Genomic DNA, 26,726 nt, shown 5'->3' on the forward strand with positions numbered 1-26,726 from the left:
CTCAGCGTTACTTTTCTTCCAAACAGCTGCTCACTCTGTGTAAATCGCAAATCCGCCCTGCCATGGAATATTGTTCCCACATCTGGGGTGGTGGCCCCAAAACCTCTCTCAGGCTTCTTGATTCCATTCAGAAGAGGGCAGTTAGGTTAATTAATGATTCATCTCTAACAGAGTCTCTCCACTCGCTTTCTCATAGATGCACTGTTTCTGCTGCATGCCTCTTCTACAGATATTTCCAGGGCACTGTTGCTCTGAATTGGCTTCTATAATTCCCGCTCTCTCTTTCAAAACAGTCCGAACACGTGCCGCCACCAGCCAACATCCATTTACTGTCCAACTTCAAACCCACAGAACCAACTTTTCATCTTCCTCATTTATTCATTCAACTGCCGTTTTCTGGAACAACCTTCCTTCATACGTATTTCCTGAAAATTACAATCTACAGAAGTTCAAGTCCAATGTCAACAAATATCTTCTTTCGTCTTCTCAACCTCCAACCCAAGCACGGTACTAAGTACTATAGGTTCTAATACCTCTCGTGTTTGGGGTTCTCATAAAAAAAAAAAAAAAAAAAGTTTGCAGACGATAGAAAGGTTGGCACGGTTGTCAAGGACACTACTGACACTATGCTGCTGCAACAGGATCTGGAAAGGTTGAGCAGATGGGCTGAGAGGTGGCAAATGAAGTTTAACATTGACAAATGTAAAGTACTACATATGGGAAACAGCAACCCCAGAGCAATGTATCAACTCTCTGGTACTAGTTCATATTGTGCAGGCAGATATGAAGTTCTCTGTGTAGTGCAGACAGGCTGCAAGAGTAGCTCATGGTGTCTTGTCAATGATATACAGGAATGTTTCTAGCAAGGATAAGGAGGTGATTATTCCCTTGTACAAAGGGTACTAGGAAAGTTTTGCAATATGACGCAACAATGAATCACAGGAAGCTGCTTGTTGCTGCATGTTGAGACATGTTCATACATGCATAGTAGCCGCCGCGCCAAGTCGATGGGCTCAGTTATTCATTAGTAGTGAGAGTGTAAAGTGCTTGTGATGGCATCGTGGTCACGAAATGAGATAAGGACAGTTTTGCGGTATAATTTCGTGCGTGGTTTAACCATAGACCAGTGCTTAGAAGAAATGACTTTTGCACTAGATGATGATTGTCCACATCGTACAACGATATTCAGGTGGTATAGAGGATTCCAAAGGGGAAATTTCACTCTGGAGGATTCTTAGAGGCCGGGAAGGCCACGAACGTCAGTTACGGAGGAAAACGTTACTGCCGTGAGGAAAATGCTTGACGAAAACAGGCGAGTGACCTACCAACAGATAGAGGATACTTTGGGCCTAAATGCACCAGCAATTCGTTCGATTCTGCAAGATCATTTGCACGTGAAGAAACTTTGTTCTCTCTGGGTGCCGCATCAACTGACTGAAGAGCAGATGACACGACGTGTGACTTGGTGCCGGGAGATGTTAAAAAAGTTTGATGAGGGACAATCTCGGTATGTGAACAACATCGTGACAGGTGACGAGACTTGGCTGTACTATTACGATCTGCCGACCAAGGCTCAAAACAAAGTTTGGGTCTTTGATGATGACGACACACCCGTAATTGTCAGAAAATCCCGATCTGTAAAGAAGAAAATGATAGCTGTATTTTTCAAATCAAATGGAATTGTGGAACGTGTCGTTTTGGACACGCAGAAGACAGTCACAGCTAAGTGGTATACTGAACAATGCCTGCCTAAAGTCATTGGATCTATGAAGAACCTGCGGCCAAAGTCAAGAATGGACACCTGGTACCTCCATCACGATAATGCTCTAGCTCACCGCGCCAAAGCCTGCACCGAATATTTGACCACGACAGGACTGAAACTTCTCGAGCACCCTCCCTACAGTTCAGACCTTGCTCCCTGCGACTTTGCACTGTTCCCGCATGTGAAAATGAAGCTAAAAGGGAGCTGGTTTTCCAGTGATGAGGACCTTCTACGGGCTTGGGACAACGAGTGTGCTTTACTCCCTAGTGAAACTTGGCAGAACTGGTTTAAAGATTGGTTTCGGAGGATGGAGAGGTGTATTGAATGTAGAGGAAATTACTTTGAAAAAATTAAATAAACAAAGCTGTATTGCAAAACTTTCCTAGTACCCTTTGTATAAGGCAATGGTCAGACCACACCAAGAGTACTGTATACAGGCCTGGAGGCCTCATTTCAAGAAGGATATAGAGCTGCTGCTGGAATGGAACAGAGGAATTGGAAATAGAGCTGGTGAATGGAACAACAAGAGGAAGAATCCCATTAGCATTGAGTTTGCTCAATCCATTCAAGGCCTTATACACCTCGATTAGATCACCTTGCAGGTGCCTAGTCTCCAGAAGCTGCAATTTGCAAAACTTAAGCCTTTCTTGGTAACACCAACCTTTGGTTCCACTCACCAATCTCGTTGCCCTTCGCTGTACTCATTCCAGCAGCTCTATATCCTTCATAAAATGAGGCCTCCAGACCTGTATACAGTACTCAAGGCGTGGCCTGACCATTGCCTTATACAAGGGGACATTACCCCCTTATCCTTGCTAGCAAAATTCCTGTATATCATTGGATAGACACAGGAGTTACACTTGTAGCCTTTTTGCACTGTTCAGAAAACTTCATATCTGTTTGCACAATAACTGCCAGATCATTTTCATTCTCCACTACCCGGAGTGTAGTACCACCCAGTGGATACGGTACTTTGGTGGCAGGTGACGTTTAACATTTGTCAATGTTAAACTTCACTTGCCACCTCCCAGCCATCTGCTCAACTTTTCCAGATTTTGTTGCAGTAGCATACTATCATTATTGTCATTAACAACTATGCTAACATTCATATCGTCTGGAAACTTAGACATTAACTCTGATATACCTTCATCAATATCCTTGATAAAAACTGAAAACAACAACGAGCCCAACACCAAACTATGAGGTACTCCACGAATAACATTAGCCCATGAAGAGCAATGTCCATTGATAACCACTCTCTGTCTTCTCCCACTCAACCATCCTTTTATCCATTGTAGCAACTTGCCCTTAATGCCATGCTACTTCAATTTTTACAGTAGTCTTCAGTGTGCCATGGTATCGAAAGCTTTCCTAAAATCCAAGTATATATCAGAATTATACTTTTCATCCAATTGCTTTGTCACCACGATGTGATGACAAAACTCTGTGACAAAGTTCACTGCTCATCGTGGACTAATGTTATTAGTGGAGTCTCTCAGAGTTCAGTGTTGGGTCCATTGTTGTTTTCTGTATTTATAAATAATATTGATGATGGTATATCAAGCTTAACGTCCAAGATTGCAGATGATACAAAGGTTGGCAGGGTTGTTAAGGACACTACTGACGCTATGCTGCTGCAACAGGATCTGGAAAGGTTGAGCAGATGGGCTGAGAGGTGGCAAATGAAGTTTAAAGTTGACAAATGTAAAGTACTACATATGGGAAACAGCAACCCCAGAGCAACGTATCAACTCTGTGGTACTACACTGACAGTGGTAGAAAATGAAAAGGACCTGGGGGTAATTGTGCAGGCAGATATGAAGTTCTCTGAGCAGTGCAGACGGACTGCAAGAGAGCTACTCTTGCAGCCCGTCTGCACTGCTCAGATGGTGTCTTATCAATGATATACAGGAATTTTTCTAGCAGGGATAGGGAGGTGATTATTCCCTTGTATAAAACAATGGTCAGGCCGCACTTTGAGTACTGTGTACAGGTCTGGAGGCCTCATTTCAAGAATTATGTACAGCTGCTGGAACGAGTACAGAGAAGGGCAACAAGGTTAGTGAACGGAACGAAGAAAGGCTTAAGTTTTGCAAATTACAGTGTCTGGAGACTAGGCACTGGCGAGGTGATCTGATAGAGGTGTACAAAGCCTTGAATGGTTTGAGCATCCTCAATGTTGATGGGATACAGCCTCTTGCTCAGAATAATCACCTGAGAGGGCATAAATTCAAATTGAGGAAAGACAGATGTAGGATAGATGTGCGGAAATTTGCCTTTAGCAAGCGGGTAGTTGGTTGGTGGAACAGACTTCCATCCCTTGTTGTGGAAGTTGATAGCCTAAATAAATTTAAGGCTCAGCTGGACAGGTATTTCGAATGAATGGAGGGGTGAAGTGGAAGGGTTTTTTTTTTTTTGGCTGATGCTGCATAATATGCTTGCGTCATATGCCTCTACTAATGCTAATGCTAAACATCATAGTATCCAATCAAATTTGTTAGACAAGACTTCCCCTTAACAAACCCATGCTGTGTCTGAACTATAACTGCATTCTTGTCTAGATGATCCTGCATCGCTTCCTTAACTAGTGACACCATTATTTTCCCTGGAATAGAAGTCAAACTAATAGGTCTGTAATTACTCGTGACCCTTTAATCCCCCTTTGTGAATTGGGGACACATTCGGAGATCTCCAGTCCAAGGGGACATTACCAGAGTCCAAGGAAGCTTTTATAATTAAGGGTAAGGGTATGCTTATTTCGCTTTTTTTTTTTTTTTTTTTATAAAACCCCAAACAAGAGAGTATTAGAACTTATAGTACTTCGAACCGTGCTTGGATTGGAGGTTGAGAAAACGAAAGAAGATATTTGTTGATATTAGACTTGAAATTCTGTATACAGTAATACCCCGACTTACGTGAACTCGGAGTTACGCGGTTCTTGATTTTTTCGTTTGGTAACACTGCCGCCCACTGTCTTCAAGGTCGTTTTTCATAATCGATATACGGTGCGACGGCAGAGAGTGAGAGCGAAAGATGAACAAAATTCAATTTTGCTGCCGCATGAGCTGCACACACATACAAGAATTTGCATTCCAACTGTCATATTTATATGTGTGCGTTCGAATTCATGCTCAACTTTTAATCGGAAATTACATCGTTTTCAAGAATAAAAAAACTTTCCAGGCTTTAAGGTTTCCAAAGACCAACTGACAATGATGGTCGGCGGGAATGCAGCTGGTGACTGCAAGTTAAAACCTCTCTTAATTTATCGCTCCGAAAACCCAAGTGTTTTAAAAAATATATCTAAAACTAGCTTACCAGTGATTTGGAAGTCAAATCATAAAGCTTGGGTGACAGCTTCCGTTTTTGAGAACTGGTTTGGTCACCACTTCATACCCGAAGTCGAACGTTATTGCAAGTCTAAACAGATTCCATTTAAATTGATCCTTCTTATTAACAATGCAACCTGTCACCCTCCTGCCACCCTAATTAATTTCGACCGACGTGTGAAAGTTGTGTTTTTGCCTCCAAACACAACCAGCTTGCTTCACCCGATGGACCAGGGAGTCATCAAAACATTCAGGCCTACTACACGAGGCGTTCGTTTGCACGTCTGAATGAAGCTATGAGACAAAATAGTGAGATATCTCTTAAAGACTTTTGGAAACAATTCAATGTTTTAGATGCCGAAAGAATCATTGAAGAATCTTGGGATGAAATTCGCAAAAAAACATTGAATGGTGTCTGGAAGAAACTTTGTCCATTTTTTTTCAAAAACGAGATGAAAACAACGCCAGAAACTGATCATGTCGCTCATATGATAGAAGTTGTTAATCTTGCCAAGCAATTAGATTTGGAAGTCAATGGTGATGATGTCAACGAGCTGTTGGATTCACTATGTGAATCCAATACAATTGCAGTTGGATTCACATAGTGAATCCAACTGCAATTGTATAACCAACTGTATAAATAACTGGAATTTTATTAAATATTTTTCTTTTAAACAATGAATGAGCTCATAGAGATTCGTGAGCAAAACATCACTGAATTATCCGACACTTCAGACCCAGTTCAACCAGAAAAGCACATGACAATTGCAAGCTTGACAGAAGGTCTCAGCTCAATTGAAAAGGGCTTAAAAATTTTAGAAAACATAGACTCCAACAAAGAACGCGTTATAGCTACAAAGCAAGGAATAAAAAATTATTAGCTTGCTATGAAGAAATTTTGCGTGAAAAAAAGAAGGCGCTGTGTCGTCAGATGAATTTGTTAGATTTTATGAAGCCATCGACATTGAAATAACTTTTTTACGTAACTCATTTATTTTTTTAATACATAATTTGTATTAATATGTATAAATAACTGCAATTTTATTAAATATATTGGACTGTTTTTGCTAGTCCTTGGTCCCAGTTAAACAAAATTTACATGTATTTATATGCAAAGTTGTGCCCCGACTTACGCGAATTCAACTTAAGCGATTTTCGTCGGACCCACCTATCGCGTAAATTCGGGGTATTATTGTACTGTAATTTTCAGGAAATATGTAGGAAGGAAGGTTGGTCCAGAAAACAGCAGTTGAATGAATAATCATGGAAGATGAAAAGTTGGTTCTATGAGTTTGAAGTTGGACAGTAAATGGATGTTGGCTGGTGGTGGCACGTATTCAGAAAGAGAGAGCGGGAATTATAGAAGCCAATTCAGAAGAACAGTGCTCATGAAAGTATCTATAGAAAAGGCATGCAGCAAAATAGTACGTCTATGAGACAGCGAGCAGAGAGACTCTCTTAGAGATAAGTCATTAATTAACCTAATTGCCCTCTTCCAAATGGAATCTAGAAGTCTGAGAGAGAGATTTTGAGGGCACCACCCCACACTTGGGAACAATATTTCATGGTAGGGCAGATTTACGATTTGTACAGGGTGAACTGCTGTTTGGAAGAAAAGAAATGAGCAAAAGAGAAAACCAAGTTTTTTAGATGCAGAGGAAGCAATATTTATTATGTGCTTGTGCCAAGAGATATACAAGTCAAGGTAATCCCCCAAAAAAGATATATCATCTTGCCTACAAATCGTAGTGTCACCAAAGATAAGCATAGGATCAGAAGAATGATCCTATGCTTATCTTTAAAATCTATCTCTGTCTATCTATCTCTTTTATCTCTGCCACACTGGAGAATTACATGGAAATCGGCATTTAAGGAATTGGTAGCAGATATTCCAGTTGAAGCTGATTGAGCAGGGCAAGGTTTCTCAAAATGGAAAGTGGAACGCAATGTGCTATCATCGGCAAAACTATGGATAAGATTTCCAGTCAATGGAAGAAGGTCATTAATATACAAGAGGAAAAGCATTGGGGAAAGAACTGAACCTTGGGGAACACCAGCAGTAGTGGAGAAGTTAGAAGACAGAGAGCCATCTACTATCACCCTCAGTGAGCGATCAGAGAGAAAACTGGATAATCAATTACAAAAAACAGTTGGAAAACTATAAGATGGAAGTTTGTTTAGAAGACCTTTATGCCAAACACAATCGAAAGCTTTTGAGATGTCAAGAGCAACTGTTTGTGTTTTACCGAACTTATCCATTGAATTTGTCCATAAATGGGTAACGTAAGCCAGAATATTACCAGTGGATCGAAACTGACATTGTTGTGATTGTTGATCAGATGGAAGGTTTCTAGGAAGTTTAAACGTTGGTAGTTAATTGATTTCTCCATTACTTTAGAAAGAGTAGAAATAATTTCAATGGGATGATAACTGGATGGGGGGGGGATCTGTCACCCTTTTTAGGAACTGGTTGGATATGAGCAAATTTCCAAGCAGAAGGAAAAACACCTTTTGGAATGAGAAAGTGAAAAAAAGGTGACAAACAACAGGAGTAATCTCAGGAGCACAGGTTTTGAGAACAAGTAGGAGAAATATCATCAGGACCTGGAGCTTTCTTGGCATTACGATTCGTCAAAATCCTTCTGACATCCTTTTGAAGGAAGACAACAGGAGGCATTGAATGGAGTGTGTTGGGAATGGTGGGAGGTGGTTTACCAAGATCATTACTACATGAGTTGGAAGAAAAATGGGATGCTAGCAGGTCAGCTTTATCCTTGGTTGAAGTGACAACAGAACCATCTGGTTTTGACAGAAGTGGGAGCAGAGATGGGCAAAAGTTGTGGCCAATAGCTTTGGCAAGACACCAGAATGCTGGGTACCATTTGAGCAAGAAGCAAGTTTTCTACTCTTAGACTGTTCAAAATCTAGTTTGGACTGATTAATAACTGCTTTACAATTGTTGCGAGCTTTGGTTTGGGCAGAAAATGAAACTGAAGAATTGGAAACTAGCCAATTACAATATGCAACATTCTTTTTTTGAAAAAAGGCGGCCTTAGCACATTTATTGGAAAACCAAGGTTTAGGACGAGATTTTAAAGTGGAGTGTGGGATAAAGGATTCCATTCCTGCAAGAATAACTACACTGACACGATCTGAGCAAACGTTGACATCAGAAGTTTTGAAACAGTAATCCGACCAAGGAAAAGAAGAAAAGAATCTCGCAGGTCATCCTATTCTGCATGCTTCTAATGCCAAACAACACGAGGTTGGGAATAGCTATGAGATAAAGGCTCCACTGGAGAAGAGACAATCACCAAGTTGTGATCTGAGGTGCCTAAAGGACCACTCACTTCGACCACGTACATAGAAGGGTTGTTTGTGAGAAAAAGATCAAGTTGTTGGCTATATGGTTAGAAATGTCTGGTATTCTTGTAGGTAATGAACAATCTGTGCAAGTAATTGCAAAAGCCTCAGCATCCCGACCAGCTGGGTCAGTGTGACTAGAAAATGGAAGCCAGCCGGAGTTGTGAACATTAAAATCACCAAGAAAAATTACCTCACTGTTAGGAAAGTTGGACTGGAGAAAGTAAAGTTGCAAACAGAGGAAGTGAAAGAGTTCCAAGTGATTAGTGTATTTGGGAGAACGGTAGAGACACAGATGAATTTGACAGAATGAGGTAGACAGATTTTAAGCCAGAGAAGATCGAAAAGAGGAGATTCCAAATTACCAAGTTTCTGACAGGAATATCGGAATGGACATATGCACAAGTACCACCGTTGACGTGAAAGGAATCGTACAGCAAATAATTTGGGCAAGTGAGATGAGCAGTAGTTGAATCAACCGATAACTGACATTCTGTCAGAAAAAGTACATGGCAGACTGCAAGTGGAAATAGACATCGTTGAGACCACGTATATTTGTTAAATGAATTAGGAAGTATTTGGGAGCTTTATATCTTTTTGCAGATATGCTTTCTCTATTAGTTTGACAATTCATCGTGTTTTCAATAGTAAGATAAAGTGTGGGAGAAATGCTGTATGAAGTAATGGAATTTTTGGATATGGCGTACACATGGTAATAATATACTCAGATCCTTGACATAACATGGCCTCGACAATGCCCCCCACATACACTACTCTGACTCCCTCCAGTCACTATCTGGCAGAGTAGAGGTAGCAAGGTTATACACTAGCTGTTGTAGAAGCCTCCTAAATAGTTACCAATAGGTTCAGTCCGGTGTACTCACTAGTGGCCGGTCTGCGAACACCTTTTAGAGCTGTACCCTTGAAATGTAAGAAAGATTGGACCTCGCCATCCTAACCTCAGAAGTCATCAGTCATACTGATGATGGAAGAGATGGGAAAGGGTTGGCTAGCTCTGGAGACTAAACATGGGTTCCACCACTTCGAGTCTCCAATAAGCAAAGTGGTGGTATTGCACCGGTTGATGAGAGTCATTTACCACCTAGTATTTCCTGGTAACATAGAAGGGCAGCATTCCTCCATGTGGTTTGGGTGCCACACCTCGACCCCCTGCTTACGTTGGTTCACACCTGGGTGGTTACCCACAGTGTGCTTGTGCATGGGGGTTATACCCAGGATTACTAACAGTCTCACCATTGTGAAGGTTCAAGCGGAGAATTTTTCTGTCACAGACCGTCTGGATTTTGCCGAAATTAGGTCCACTTGACTTGAGTGTTGCCCGAATATAAGTTCATTCATTGTTTTAGACTCACAGGTTGCAAGTATAGATTGTCTGATCTATCTGAGAGAATGTCTGTGACAACCTTAAGGGCTGGTTTTTAAATTGTATATAAGTTCTATTTTATTTATACTTTGACTAATAATATCCTCAAATGAAATGGATCCTCTAGCAAAGGAATTGTTAATGACTACCTCGGAAGTAATAGAAGATGAGAAGCAGTAACAGACCGAGAAATTCTTTCTCAAGCTCAAGAACTGACATAAATAGAGGTATTGTTGGGATGGACTATACCAAGAACACTTGTGAAAGTGAGATCGTCGTACCTCCCCAGTCTCAGTAAAGGGACTCAAGAAAATGGTTCCAAAAAGAAAAATTAAAAAGGGAAAGAAGAAATAAAGGACACAAATTCCGATACAAGTTTGCGGAAAGAAAGAAATAGGAAAAGGAGAATAAGGTAAATCTGAACATGAAGGATTCGAATTTGTTAAAGAAATTCGGAACAGGCCAAAATCTTATATGCTGGATGCTCACAGCAAAATATCAACTGCATCTATACAAATAATACTTGACATGTGGGATAAGTTAGAGACCAAGGTCCATGATGTTTTATAGAAAATATATTATTAAAGGATAGACTCAAAAAGAAGGAATGGAAGGCAGTTCTAGAGACTTATTCATCTGCAGTAAAGAAAAGTGTAGTGCAGCACAATAAACCTTCAAAAGTGATGATCATTAATGCAGCTAATGATAAATATGTCAAGCGAAGAAGTCAAGACTGAAATTCTCAAAGAGATAAGACCAATGTTGGCTACAGTAAAAGTCAAGAATATAAAGCCAATAAAGGACCAAGGAGTCATTGTCAAGACAGCAATGTGACCAAAATAAAAGGGTGTACGAAACTAGAGGAAATAGGACTTGTGTATTCTGTTCAAAAACCGATAATACCAAGAATTGTGCTCTTCAATGTAGAAAAAGTAATGCTCAAAGAAGAGGCGGCAGGGAAATTTGGATAAAGAACTTTAAAGACTTTAATATTAGTGAGAAGGATTGTAATAATGGCCTAGAGTGTCTAGCTGTAAATAAATCTGAGAGTACTCAAAATGTAAAATTAGGTCATTCAGGTTGCTCCAATATTGTGGCAAATTATAATGAATAAGAAGCATTTTCTGATAGGTTGGTCATCCTGCCAATTAAAAAAATATATACAGTAATGCAATGTTACAAATGTATAATGTATGGAAACGTGGATAAATATTATAGAAAGGAGATGTGTGGACACTGGGAAAAATGGGCATGTTTTTAAGGATTGTACAGAAAGAAATAAACAACCAGTTTGTAGAAATTAAAAGAAATAAGGCAACTCATGTGGCAGTGGATGTCTTGAGTATAAAAAGGCTTTAGAGCTTCATAAAAAGAAAATAAATTATAGCTAAAGCATTTAATGTTCTACAGCTAAATGCTCAGAGAGCTAAAAGTGTTGCCTCTGAAGTTAACTACCTCATGGAGAAACAGGATATTGCTGTGGCCCTCTTGCAGGAGCCATATATTGCCCAGGCTCAGATCATAGGATATCCACAAAATTATAAGATAAATTCTGAAGGTAATGCTCCTAAGATAGCTATTATAATAAGAGCAAAAGATGTGGTCGTGACTAAAGTGATGCTTTTGTCAGACAACAATGCAACCTGTTGTGAAATAATTGGGGTCTTTGGAAGAGTTTATCTAATAACGCCGCTACACAGGAACTGCTCGACTTATGTACCTAATCGGTTTTTTTCATGTACGTAAGTTTGTTTTGTACATGTCCAACTTCGGTCTTGTAGATACAAAATACACGTAGAGTACAGTACAACACACTGAGATTATAACCCCCAACAAACTTCATGTACAGCATTTTATGATTTGTAATCGAGTTAAAAGAGGCTGAAAAAACATACAATGAATAATAATGTTGAGTATTTATTCGAAACTAAGATAATCTAAATACGATACGTAATTTAATTTAATCTATGATCAAATCACTTTACAATGAACTCTCCAAAATAAAATACTGTTCACTATATGTAGTAAGCATTGGTCATTGTGATCACGTTTGCGAACTGAATTTTAATTCTATTGAACAGCTATTCTAATAAGCAAAAATAGGAGGAATATTATTCACAGGCTATAAAAGTAAAGATATAGAGCACAAATTTACACTTTACTTCCTCCAATTAACAAAATTAAATGATGCGTGAAAATTGGAAGAATATTTCCCACAGGTTAGCAAAATAAAAATAAATGTATGCTTACATACATAGCTTAATTAATAGTGTAACTAACTAATTGATATTTCTGTTTACTGACATTTTTTTTAGTCATAAAATTGAAAACAGTAAAAAAATAAGCAATCAATGCCAAAGAACATGGCATGCACAAATTACAACTAACACGATACACACAAGTGAGATACGGAGTAACAACTTTACAAAGCTCAAAAAATAGGAATGAAGAGAAGATTCTGAAAATTTATTTATGTTTTTTATATGATTGAAGATTTTAGTGAAAGGGAAGCACATTTCATCGTAATAACACAAAATCCAACAGAATTCTAGCTATTGGTATCATCACAAATGCAATAAAATTGAGTTTACTACCTGTTTTTAATAGATTGCACTTACAGAAAAGCCCAATAAACCAGAAACTGCTATTTGTTTTTATGGAGGTAGTGACCTCCAGAAATCTGCTTTAGAAAAATATCATGAAGGTGTTCAAAATTGATTCTTATAACCAAACATAACAACAGATTTGTGATTTGTACGTATCTGTGAGTTGTACATAAGTCGTTTGAACATAAGTAGAGGAGTGCCTTTATTGTTAATAGGCAGAACCTATTGAACCATATGTGGAGTACACAGAAAAGGTATGTGGCATGTTGGGCTCCTTGTGAGGTGGTCGTGGTTTTAGACTCGAAGTCCAATTCACAATTATGGGGCAGTAGTTGTTCTGATGAAAGAGAATATGAAGGAATGTTCTGGAGGAATTTTTTGCTGCCTCTGGCATGGAGGTGGTTAATGTGAAAGGATATCCTCCTACTTATTCCACAGTCCATGAGCATTCCTATATAGACTTTACTAAGGTTACAAATGCTATAAGAAACAAAATTAAAGACTGGAAGGTAACAGAGTTCCATACCACTAGTGATCACAATTCTGTCCTTTTTTACAGTAAGTGAAGAAGATGATGAAACTGATAGACACTTAACTAAACGTGCTATATGGTCCAAATTTAATACTATGTATTTAATCTTAGTAAATAATATAGACTGGCAAGGCCTCTCACCTATTCAGCATGTTGATGAGTTGACAAGAATTTTGGATCAATCATGCAACGTTACCATGAGAAAAAAGAAACTTGTGAATAGGCCTGTTTTTGGGTGGTCTGACTATTTGACTCAATTAAGAAAGCAATCAATGAAATTAAGTAGAAAATATCAGAACCATAGACATCTAGGTAATTTAGATATACAGCGGATTCTGGTTATTTGGGCCACTGGTTAATCAGGCAGCCGTTTATTTGGGGCAAATCTTAAAAAACAGAACCCAATCGAGAAAATAGCCAGGGTTTACTTCGCTTAATTGGGACAACATGTCGTTTAATCGGGGAAGGAGATCGCAGCACTCAAGATTACCCTACGATTGTCTCCGACCGTATCACGTGGTTCGGTCGAATTTCTGGTCACAACCATAAAACAATAAAAACAATTAGCAGTCACTCTATTTTCCCTGGAACAGAAGTTAGACTTCTGTTCCAGGGAAAATAGAGTGACTGCTAATTGTTTTCCCTGGAACAGAAGTCTAACTTCTGTTCCAGGGAAAATAATGGAGTCACTAGCTAAGGATGCGATGCAGAATCATCTAGAGAAGACTGCAATTATAGTTCAGACCAGTGACAGCTAGTGACTTTGACATTTGGGGGCGCTGCATCTTAAAGTTACATTAAATTTCCTTGGTTATAAGACATGTAGACATATACAGTAAAAATAATAAGCAAGTTAAAAATACAGTAGATTCCAGTTATTTGGGCCACCGGTTAATCGGGGCAGCCATTTATTTGGGACAAATCTTAAAAAACAGAACCCAATCGAGAAAATAGCCAGGGTTTACTTCGCTTAATTGGGACAAAATGCCGTTTAATCGGGGCAGGAGACTGCAGCACTGGAGATTACCCTACGATTGTCTCCGACCGTACCATGTAGTTCGGTCGGATTTCTGGAGGTCACAACCATAAAACAATAAAAACAATTAGCAGTCACTTGTTTATTGGGTTTTTCTGTTAGTGAAATCTATCATAAACGGACAGTAAACTCGATCTTATTGAATTTGCGATAATACTGACAGCTTGAATTCTGTGGGTTATTATGGTAAAATGTGTTTACACTTCCATGGAATCTTCAATCATTTAAAAATAATAATTTTCAGAATCTTCTCTTCATTCCTATTTTTAAAGCTTTGTAACTCGTTACTCCGTTCTCACTTGCGCATGTTGTGTTACTTGCAATTTGTGTGTGCCGTGTTCTTTGTTATTGATTGCTTATCTTTTTACTGTTTTAAATTTTAACCCCCATCCACAAATGTCAGTGAACAGAAATGCCAACTACTTATATGTACATATTACAGCATGTATTAATTATTCCGATTATCACGTATATTCTTCCAATTTTCACATATCATTTAATTTTTTAATTGGTAAGATAATAAAGGGTAAATTTATGCTTAATATATCTTTACTTTTATAGCCTGTGGATAATATTCCTACTATTTTTGCTAATTAGAATCGTTGTTTAATACAATTAAAATTCAAATCACAAACGTGATCACAATGACTGGTGCTTACTGCACATCATATAGTGAACGGTACTTTACTATGGTGAGTCCATCATAATGTGATTTGATTGTACGATGAACCGATTGTAAAGCGTGAGTCCAGTGTATTTTAAATTTTTTTTACGTGAAACTTTGGATAATTGGGGCAGCCGCTTAATTGGGCCAAAATGCACTAGTCCCAATGTGTTCCAAATAACCGGAATTGACAGTATTATATTATTATGTGGAAAGGTTGTTGTTGTTATTTGGTTTTTAGGAGCATTAGCAACTAAGGCCATATTGCTCCGGGGATATGCGGTGGTCATTCCCTAACCTTTTTGCATCCTCCATATTTGGTGGTCACGGGCTCGAACCCCGGTTTGATCAAGAAGCGTGTGCTATACATTGCTGCTCCTGCCCACCTGGCTACTGAGGCACCATGGAAAGGTATAAAGTATGTCAAAGAGAGTATGTAAAAGCTGTTAGCATTGCTAAGATAAACAGTTGGAGAAAATTTGCAGAAGAGCAAGGATCCCGAGATCCACGTGGTTCAATTTTTAAGATAACTAATAAGAGAAATTTGGCAGATATAACCAGTACTATGCACCTCCATAGCCAGGTGGGAAGGAGTGGCAGTGCGTGTAGCACACGCTTCTTGATTAGACCGGGGTTCCAGCCCGTCACCACCAAATACAGAGAATGCGGAAAGGTCAGGGAATGACCACTGCATATCCCGGAGCAATATGGCCTTAGTTGCTAATGCTCCTAAAAACCAAATAACAACAATAACATAACCAGTACTATAGGGAATGATAACGAGCATACCTTAACTTGGCTGACTCTGTGAACAAGATCCCAGACAGCCTCTTTCCACAGGTAGCATCTCCATGTCCGTTTCTTCCTGTGGACAGCCTCTTTCCACAGGAAGGAACGGACACGGAGATTCTACATCAAAGACAAATTGTTTCCAAGAATTTAGAATATAAAGCAGATATTCAAGAAAGAGAATTTACTCTTGATGAGTTAACTTTGGCAATGGACTGGTCACGTCACTGTGCAAGAAGGATGGCAAGTCACCAGGCCTGGATAAAATAGAAGTAATTATTATGAAAAGGGCATATTCACTAACTCCAGTATGTATAATAGGTGCTTAAAAGATGATATTTTGCCACAGAGTTGGAAGGAAGCACAATTGAAAATTTTATTAAAAGGAACAGATAGACTAATGAATGATGGTGCATATCAACTGACTGCTCTCCTTTCGGTTCTACACAAAGTTTATGAACGGCTCTGTGTGGGCCGATTGATGATTAAATATAATGAAAAATCTATGTCCTGAGAAAGTCGATATGGATTTAAAAAAGGTTTAAGTGCTGAGGGTGCAGTACATAGATTAATCCAGACTGTAGAGGAGGGCAATTCGAGATATGTACTAGCAGTCCATGTTCATTTCAAAGGTGCTTTCGATCAACTCTGGTGGGATAGTATTATAGTAAGAATAACATAAGGTTCTAGTACCTTATATTCAGTGTTTAGAAACTATTTTAGTGATCGAAGAATCGTAGTTAAGACACTACATACTGAAATTACAAGAAGTGTATTCTGTGGATGACCTCAAGGCTCGGTGATAGGTCCCTTCATCTGGAATATTGTTTTAGATGAATTCTTAAACAAAGACACAGAAGGAACAAGATATATAACCTATACTGATGATTTAGCAATTCTGATTACTGGGAATTGTTCTTAATTACAGAACAGAGCTGAAAATGTATTAAGAGAATTGTACAGATGGTCAAGAATAAATAAGTTGCAGATTTCACAAGAAAAGACTGTGCAAATTCTATTGAAAGGTAAGATAAGCAAGAATAGAGCACCGACTATCAGGCTGAATGGCGGGAAAGTGCAGCATGTCAAATTCACAAAATATTTAGGAATACAAGTTGAAGAAAGGCTGTTCTTTAATGAGCATGCTAAATATCTTAAGAAAAAGATTCAAACATTGTACACAAGCTCCGGAAGGTTATAAGGTCTGATTGTGGTATAAAAGGCCAGGCAATAAACCTTTTGTATGAATGTCTATTTGTCCCCATCATCACTATGCCTCAGGAGCTTGGGTACATAGAATAAGTAAGGTGGTAATGCAAAAATATACTTTACAAGCACAGGCATTTGCTTATTGGGTGTGATCAGGGCATGCACAACTATATCATCAGAGGCTATACAGATAATTAGCATTAGCATTAGTAGAGGCATTTGATGCAAGAAAGCAAGCTTATGCAGCATCAGCCAAAAAAAAAAAAAAACCCCACTTCCACTTCACCCCTCTGTTCGTTCAAAATACCTGTCCAGCTGAGCCTTAAACTTATTTAGGCTATCAACCTCCACCACAAGGGATGGAAGTCTGTTCCACCAACCAACCACCCGCTGGCTAAAGGCAAATTTCCGCACGTCTATCCTACATCTGTCTTTCCTCAATTTAAATTTATGCCCTCTCAGGTGATTTTTCTGAGCTAGAGGAAGAATCCCATCAGCATTGAGCATGCTCAAACCATTCAAGGCTTTGTACACCTCTATCAGATCACCTCGCTGGTGCCTAGTCTCCAGACACTGTAATTTGCAAAACTTAAGCCTTTCTTCATAAGAGCACCCCTTTGTTCCATTCACTAATCTTGTTGCCCTTCTCTGTACTCTTTCCAGCATCTCTACATCCTTCTTGAGATGAGGTCTCCAGACCTGTATACAGTACTCTAGGTGTGGCCTGACCATTGCCTTATACAATGGAATAATCACCTCCTTATCCCTGCTGGAAAAATTCCTGTATATCATTGACAATACTCCATGAGCTACTCTTGCAGCCCATCTGCACTGCTCAGAGAACTTCATATCTGCCTGCACAACCACCCCCAAGTCCCTTTCATTCTCTACCACTGTCAGTGTAGTACCACAGAGTTGATACGCTGCTCTGAGGTTGCTGTTTCCCATGTGTAGTAATTTACATTTGTCAATGTTAAACTTCATTTGCCACCTCTCAGCCCATCTGCTCAACCTTTCCAGATCCTGTTGCAGCAGCATAGTGTCAGTAGTGTCCTTGACAACCCTGCCAACCTTTGTATCGTCTGCAAACTTGGACATTAAGGTTGATATACCATCATCAATATCATTTATAAATACAGAAAACAATAATGGACCCAACACTGAGCCCTGAGGGACTCCACTAAAAACATTAGTCCACGATGAGCAGTGTCCATTGATTACCACTCTCTGTCTTCTCCCCCTCAACCACCCCTTTATCCATAGCAGCAATTTGCCTCCAATGTCACACTGCTCCAATTTGTGTAGCAGTCTTCCATGTGCAACAGTATCAAAAGCCTTTCTAAGATCCAAGTATATAATATCAAAGTTATTAACTGCATCCAGTTCTTTTGTGACTGCATCATAGTATCCAATCAAGTTGGTCAGGCAAGACTTCCCCTTAACAAAACCATGCTGTGTCTGAGCTATAACTGAATTCTTGTCTAGATGATCCTGCAGTGCTTCTTTAACCAGTGCCTCCATTAATTTTCCTGGAACAGAAGTTAAGCTCACAGGTCTATAATTACTTGTGTCAGCCTTTGATCCTCCTTTGTGAATTGGGGTCACATTTGCACATTTCCAGTCTATGGGTACCTCCCCTGAGTCCAAGGAAGCTCTCATAATTATGGCTAAGGGTTTGCTTACTTCCTTTGCTGCCTCCTTTAATATAACTGGATAGATCCCATCCACCCCGGGTGCCTTTCTTGTGTTTATCTTCAACAGTTTCTCCTCCACTTTACTCCCAGTTATTTCAAGATTCTGTAGCTTACTGCTAGAGTTGAATACACCCTCTGGCACTCCCCTTGCTGAATAACTCCTCATGTGTGAATGTCGATGCAAAATATTCATTTAGTTTGTTAGCTACCTGAGCAGGATCATCAACAGTTGACCCATCAATATCAAGTGGACCAATCTGATTCATCCCCTTCCTTCTAGAGTTTACATAAGTAAAGAACTCTTTGCTGTTTTTCTTTGCATCCCTTGCCAAGGATTTCTCGTAATCTGCCTTCGCCTGCCTAACCTCCTTTGTAACTTGGTTGCATATCAACTTGTATCTATCATAGGCTTCTGTGTCATGTGTTAATTTGTAAGTATCCCATGCATTTTTCTCTGCCATATGCCTCATTAGTTCATCTGACATCCATTTTGGCCTAAACCTTGAACAATATTTCTTAGTTGGTATGTAAAGCCTAGTAGCTTCCAAGATAAGTTCTTTGAATGCTTCCCATTTTGAATTTGCTGTTGGTAACATCATCAGTTGGTCCCACTGTATAGAATTTAAATACTGTCTCAGTCCATCGTAGTCACCTTTACGGAAGCAATAACCCTTCCCTTTACCCCTAATGGTAGTTACCTCTTTGAGTAAATCCCACTTCAGCACACTGTGATCACTGCCACCTAGTGGTTCATTTATCTGCAGATTCTTAATGCATGAAGAATCACTGCTGATAATCAAATCAAGAGTATTACTCCCTCTAGTTGCCTCCCGAACATGCTGATGTAGAAAACAATCATCCAATAAATCCACAAAAGCCCTGCTAGTGCGTGAGTAACCAGCCCCCAAATTCCAGTCAATATCTGGGAAATTAAAATCTCCCATTATAAGACTCTCTGATTTACTGGCCCACTCTATTTCCCTGTACAGTTCCTTATTATACTCATCAGAGTCATTAGGCCTATAGCACACTCCTACTCTCAATTTTGATCTCCCAATGCTTATGTCACACCAAACTGACTCAACACTGCACTGTGCGGCGATGTCGACTGGCTTCACTTCCTTTGTTTTTATGTGTTTCTTAACTAATAGCATAACCCTTCCCCCCTTCCTATCCTTCTATCCTTTCTGTAGACGTTGTACTCCCCAAATTCCAGTTCTGCATCCCTTATATCTGTGTGACACCACGTCTCTGATATCCCAACAATATCTGCCTTTGATGTTTTGAGCAATTCCTCAAATTCATCAAATTTATTTACTTAACTCCTAGCATTGGTGTACACGCAAGTATACCTGCACCTGTTTCTATTCTTAGCTACCCTAACACAACCCATGTGTTTACTTGTACCGCAATGGCTCCCAGCAGTCTCTGAAATACCATGCATCTTGTTTTTCAGGCTTCTGCTCATTCTAATAGAAGCAGTGTAAGAATCTCTTTCACCTCTGCCAGTGGCTACTGTCAATCTATTGGTCTTTGTCTCCCCCCAAGCTAGCAGTTTTCCGACCCACCTAACACTGCCTCGATAGCATCAGCAAATATTCTTGCACCCTTTCTATTTAAGTGTATCCCATCCCTGTAGAAGCAATCTCTCCTGTTAACAAGTACATTTAACACAAGTACAGTAATATCTGGGAAAATGCCTGTTAAGTATGTTATGTTGTTGATATGGGGGTTTGATGGCAAATAAGCTACTTTGGCTATAATGCACCTATTCATTTATTATAAAAAGAAATGAGAAAGTTTCATAAATTCAGAATTGATTAAAAAGTCCAGTTCACTTTAAGAAGTTGAAAAATTCGGAAATATCTGCATCATCTCCAATGAGATTCTCTAAAGTTATTGGTCTACCAAGATTCACCAGTGATAGCAGGGTTGTAGTTCTGTCTTGTTCATAGTAAGGGCAGTCAATGAGAATGTGTTTAGTACTCAGATTTATATTACAAAGTGGACACTGTGGTGGGTTGTTCCCTGTGAGTAAATAAAGGTGGGTCAGAGAAGTATGACCTATTCTTACCATCGAAAGGACTACTATTTTTTTAGTTATTAAATTATTTTATTTATTTATTTATTTACTATTTTATTTATGCTTTATGCTTCATATTTTTTGTATATTTATTAAACATTTTACTTTACAATTGGCCTGTTTAGTCAGTGACAAGAATTTTATGAATGGCACAAATCTAACATGAATACCAAACTTAATTAAAATTAAAAGTGAGCCAAATCTAAATTCTCCAAAAAATTTGTCCTATTAATTACAATAGGACAAATTGTAACTATGTTAGCTAACTGAGTTCTGCATTTAAATTTTTTTAACTTTTAAATGCAGAATTCAGTTAGCTAACAGAAGAGATGAGGTGGTCTCAGCATAAGTGTTGTTGTTGAAACTCCAACAACATTTACGGGGTTTTCCATAATACTTTGTAAACTGTAAACAAAAAAAGGGCACTTCCATAGCCAAGTGGGCAGGAGTGGCAGTGCGTAGCAAACGTTTCTGATTAGACCGGGGTTCGAGCCCATGACCACCAAATACGGAAGATGCGGAAAGGTCAGGGAATGACCACCGCATATCCCCGGAGCAATATGGCCTTAGCTGCTAATGCTCCTAAAAAAACCAAACAACTATAAAAAAAAAAAAAAAAAGACACAGACACACAGATAATAAATGTCTCTTTTTGCAAAACAAAAGTAAACATCATTCAAAATTCTTACCATTACAACAGCAAAATTAGTGAGATGATCACACTCACAGATGTATCGATCATTATGAAAACCTTGAAAACTACATCCTGCAGTAGACCAATGCCCATGATTTTCATTAAGCTGCTGGTCCCAGAAAGCACATACAGACTGATTTGTCCTATTTTCATTCTATATTAAATCATAAATAAACATTAGTATATTTTTAAGGTTGTTATGCACATAAAAATCTAACCTCTCTCTCTCTCTCTCTCTCTCTCTCTCTCTCTCTCTCTCTCTCTCTCTCTCTCTCTCTCTCTCTCTCTCTCTCTCTCTCTCTCTCTCTCCACACACACACACACACACACACACACACACACACACACACACACACACACACACACACACACACACACACACACACACACACACAACGCCAGTGACATGTACATCATCTGATTTACTGATTAACTGCTTCAAGAGCCATAAAAGCGCACATGCAGTTTATAATAACCTCTGATCAGATTCCTAATTCCTATTTGAGTAATGTCATACCTAGCAGACAATCCTATTGGGAAATTCTGGGAATGTGATACATCACATTATATCACCTTGAAGATTACATACAAGATGCTCTTATGCAGTACTAGATATTACCAGTAAGGAGCACAGCATAAATAGTATGTCTGTAATCAACATGACATGCCATGAAAGATATTTAAAGGATAACTCCAACTGTAAGGTAGCCCAATAGTTCTAATTTCATGCAGCAGTGCCCAACAGTTTTATGACTGCTGGATACCCTTTGTGGGCTTTCTTCTTTCAATAAGAGCAACATAATTTTTATCATGTTTACAACATATGTAAAGTGGCCCAGTAGTTCTAATTTCATGCAGCAGTGCCCAACAATCTTATGATCGTTGGAACCTTTGTTGGCTTTCTTCTTTCAAAATAACATCACTGATAAGAGCAACATAATTTTTATCTGCCCACAACAAAGAGAATATTGTAAAACAGCTGATCATCACTTTCTAGTTATTCTATGGCTGCACTGTAAAGTGAACATAGTTTAGCACGTCAATTCATTCCACAGCCTAAAAATGATGGATGATCCAATAAAAGCAGGAATTCAGAAACAGTGTTCTGAAGAACCTTGGGATAAGGTAAAAAAACAAGCCTGCACGAGAAAGAGAAACGTCGGATAACTTACACGGAAAATTAGTTTCCCAACACCGGACTCGACTCTAGCGCTGCTCGCTCGGTAAACAGACGGTAGGTGTTATCGGTCTGGAGCAGAAATCAAGAAGGATATATTGATTGACAGGTAGGCGGGGCAAACGATGAAATGATTGACGGTGGGCACGACAGACAACAAGCTACTGTGTACTCACTGGTTGGCATTATGATGTGTATTTACCAGTAAAGAACGGTGCATAACAGTTTTGTAATGAACGGTGAACAGATAATAGTAGCGATGAATCTTTTAAAGATGGAAGAAATTTGTAAGGAAAATAAAACTTTGCTTGATTTTTTAATGAAAGCTAAATTGATAAAACCGAAATTTTACTGTTTTAAGTGCAATAATTATTTTCAACTAATTGAATCATGAACAGAGCCATGTGGAAACTTGTCGTGTTGTAAAAAATGTTCTTCACGAGTTTCTTTATTGAAACATAGTTTTATGGAAAATACAAAACTTTCATTGAAAAAGATAATGTACATTATATACTTTCGGTCAACGTGCACACCAGTAACTATGACAGCATTCCATCTGGAGATTTCAAAAGTGACAGCAATTAAGTTTTATAAGAAACTAAGAGATATTTGCGAATTAGAGTTGATAAAAAAACCCATTAAGTTGGGTGGATCGGGGAAAATTGTAGAAGCAGACGAAACCGTATTGGTAAAACCAAAACCGAAATTTAACTGCTAAGAAGAAATGGGTGTTTGGTGTGTTCAAAAGAGAATCTAAATTAGTCTTCATGCAACTGATAAAAAATCGGAAAGCAAAAACTCTTTTGCGCATTATTAGAAAAGTAGTGAAGAAAAATACTACCATCATAATAGATGAATGGCTTGAATATAGCCGTATTACGGCCTTAGAAAAAAAGAATTACAAACATTTAATGGTGAAACACAAGGAATATTTTGTAGATCCACATACAGGAGCACGTACAAATAATATTGAAGCCCAGTGGAAGAAACTAAAAAGTGTAACTAAAAGAGTAAATGGCAGCTGTAAACATATGTTGATGGGTCACATCAACATATGTTTACAGCATATGTTTCCCATAAATTTGGCGTCAAATTTATGGGAAAAATCATGAAGATACTTTTCACAATATTGTTACTCAAATTGCAAATAGCTATTCAGGTCCAACTGTACGATTTGTACTCATGAATTTTTTTTCTGAGAAAGTTTCATTCCGTTCATTTTTATGTTCTTCATTGTTTTTTTTTCTCATTATTAAAAGCAGATTTTTGGAGTTGATGAGGTTTTTACTGTATTATTGATTTAGGTTTGGTTACGAAAAAAGGAAAAGGTTTCTTTGTTTTTCATTGTATTTCATAACCTGAGCTTAAATGGTAGGTTAGGAAATAAAAGAAAAGGTTTCCTTGTATTTCGCTACCTAAACTTAAACATTAGGTTGGGAAATAATAAAAAAAGAAAGAAAGATTCTTTATATATATATATATATATAAAGTGTTATATATATAACACTGAATAGCTATTAAGGTGCTGATTGACGCTTTTTAAGGTGCTTTGCTAATTATGATACATATGTATCCACACGAGTGTCTTTAAAAATAAAAGTACAGTAATAAAAAAATTAATATTTTCTTAATAAACAATTTATGTGCTAGTCCACCCATGATTCTAAAGAAAAAAGGTTAAGTTACCCTCTCCATTTCGGGAGGGGTTCAAAAGCTCCCATGGTATTTAAGTGGAAGTAACCTGACCTTTTTTCACCATTAGGGCATATTATTAAACAAGAAAATAAAAATACAGTCATAAAAAAATTTATTTTTTTATGAATGTATTTCTAAATATGACTGATTCTAAAGAAAAAAGATTAGGTTACCCCCTCCACTTCGGGAGGGGTTCAAACTCCCATGGGATTCAAGTCGAGGTAACCCGACCTTTTTTCACCATTACAAAATACTGTAATGTGCGATTAGGCCAAGTTACCATTAGTGCTGCTAAAGTGATACTAAACCAATGTTATCATGTGTTGTGTTCGCGCACCAATCAGCACATCGTTTGCCATGCTACTTGTCAATCAATATATCGTTCTCGACTTTGCTCCAGACCGATAACACCTACCGTCTGTTTACCGAATGAGCAGCACTAGAATGCCGTATTGGGAAACTAATTTTCCGCATAAGTTATCTGACATTTCTCGTTGTTCTTGTGCAGGCTTTCTTTACCTTTGCCGAACCTTGTTATTTAAAGAAGAGGATTCAGCGGTTCCACAAAACATTCAATAATCATTATTATTTAGTGTGTGTGTGTGCGTGTGCGTGCATGCTACTGAGCTTAAAGACAGGGATTCCACAGAAAATCTGATGCCAGGAGAACAAATATAGAAGCTTCTGATACAAAAATTGAAGGGTATAGCTGAATCACAAAAGTTCACTATATAAAAAAAAATAATAAAAAAATAATAAATAAATAATAAATTTGCCAAATAAAAATTTTATACATAATCATACATTACAATCTATTTTTGAAGATCTTCAATTGATGTAATGATGTTCTACTGTCTTTTTGTTTGGGTCAATGAAGTTGAAACAACAGGACAGCAGTAAGTAAGCCAGGAAGAGACATAACACAAAAATTGGCAAGGCTCTTCACAAAGTGCATTAGAAAAGATGGGATGCCTAAGCAGTGGAATAATGCAATCATAGTTTTGCTGCATAAGAAAGGCGATAAATCAGAAATTGTAAATTATAGACCAATTAGCTTGTTATCCCACATCTACAAGTTGTTCACAAGGGTCATTACTAACAGATTAGAAAGAATACTTGATGAGAATCAACCGAAAGAGCAAGCTGGCTTTAGGACAGGATTCTCAACTATGGATCACCTTCACGTAATATCACAGCTAATGGAGAAAGCAAATGAATATAAAATCATTATGCCTGGCATTTGTGGATTATGAAAAGGCATTTGACTCCATACAGCATAAGGAAATGTTTCGGGCACTGGAAAGACAAGGCATAGATACCCCGCATATTATGATTTTGAAGAAAATATATGAGAGTTCTACCTCCTTTATTAGACTAGACAAAGACAGTACGAAATTTAAAATTGAGAAAGGAGTTTGACAAGGAGACACAATATCTCCGAAGCTGTTTACTGCTGCCCTTGAGGAAGCTTTCAGAAGATTAGACTGATTGCAGAAAGGAGTCAATGTGAACGGAGAGTACCTAAACCATTTACGATTTGCAGATGACATTGTGGTCATAATCCACGATCCCAAAGAATTAGAGGAAAATCTTAATCAGTTATCCACAGTTAGTAAGGATTTTGGACTAAAGATGAATATGGCTAAAACAAAAGTAATGATGAACAAGTATGCCACGGAAAGGGAAATAATGATTGAAGGAGCAGTAATTGAAAAGGTGGAGTCATATACTTATCTGGGACAAGTTATTAGCTGTAATAATGATAAATGGCTGGAAGTCAAGAGAAGAATAAATTTTGGATGGATAACATTCAGGAAATATAGCCACATACTGAAGAGCAATATCCCAGTTTGTCTGAAACGTAAAATAATGAATCAATGTATACTCCCCACCATGACTTACAGAAGTGAAACTTGGGCACTCACCAAAAGAATGGAAGAGAAGCTGAGAACTACATAGTGAAGAATGGAACGAATTATATTGGGAATCAGACTGTTAGATAAAAAGAGAAACACACTGATTAGGCAGCAAACTCAAGTAAAGAACATTCTTATCAAAACTAAAGAACTAAAATGGTCTTGGGCAGGACACATAGCTCAAAGACATGATGACAGATGGACTAAGAAAATAACAGAATGGTATCCAAGAGGAGCTAGAAGAAAACCTGGAAGACAAAGGCGAAGATGGATAGATGAAATTCATGAGTTTGTGGGTAGTAAATGGATGGCCAGTGCTCAAAACAGAAGGAACTGGAAAGTTGCTGGAGAGGCCTTCATCCTGCAGTGGATTGAAAATGGCTGATGAAGTAAGCCAGCAGCTTAATAGTTTTTCAGCCTTGCATTTTTTCTTGTCATAGTCAAAGAGGTCAAAAGTGATCGTAATGCGTGGTTATGTATAAAGTCTATTTGTTATTAGAGATAATTCTTGAACCTCTCATATTTGACAATCTCAGAACCTGATCCTTGGTGAACTCAGAACTTTTTGGATTTTAGCTCATTATATAGGTCATAAAAAAACTCATGAAACATACTGCAATTCTATATTGTAACTGAGTGGTGCACAGAAATGCAATATTTCTATACAATCAAATGCAGCACATATATAAAAAGCACCGCACAACTTAGCTTTTTTCAAAAAGAGAGTTAAGTACAGTATATAGAAAGCAGAGTAAATATACAATAAGTGAAGTTCATAGTAAAGATACAGTAA

At 38.3% G+C, this 26,726-nt stretch overlaps 1 protein-coding gene across 1 annotated transcript in view; it reads right to left on the bottom strand.

The window, feature by feature from the left end:
* Positions 1-21,194, bottom strand: part of LOC150088192 (adhesion G protein-coupled receptor G6-like) — a 127,177-nt gene extending 105,983 nt beyond the window's left edge. Inside the window, exon 1 of the mRNA XM_090370065.1 lies at positions 21,141-21,194. Within this exon, the coding sequence (XP_090226191.1) occupies positions 21,141-21,143 (3 nt within the window). The 5' untranslated portion in view covers positions 21,144-21,194. The remainder of the gene's footprint in view (positions 1-21,140) is intronic.
* Positions 21,195-26,726: the final 5,532 nt, after the last annotated feature.

The sequence above is a fragment of the Mastigoproctus giganteus genome, chromosome 3 (genome assembly GCF_048544385.1).
Source record: "Mastigoproctus giganteus isolate SK-2022 chromosome 3, ASM4854438v1, whole genome shotgun sequence".
Classification (NCBI taxonomy): domain Eukaryota; kingdom Metazoa; phylum Arthropoda; class Arachnida; order Uropygi; family Thelyphonidae; genus Mastigoproctus; species Mastigoproctus giganteus.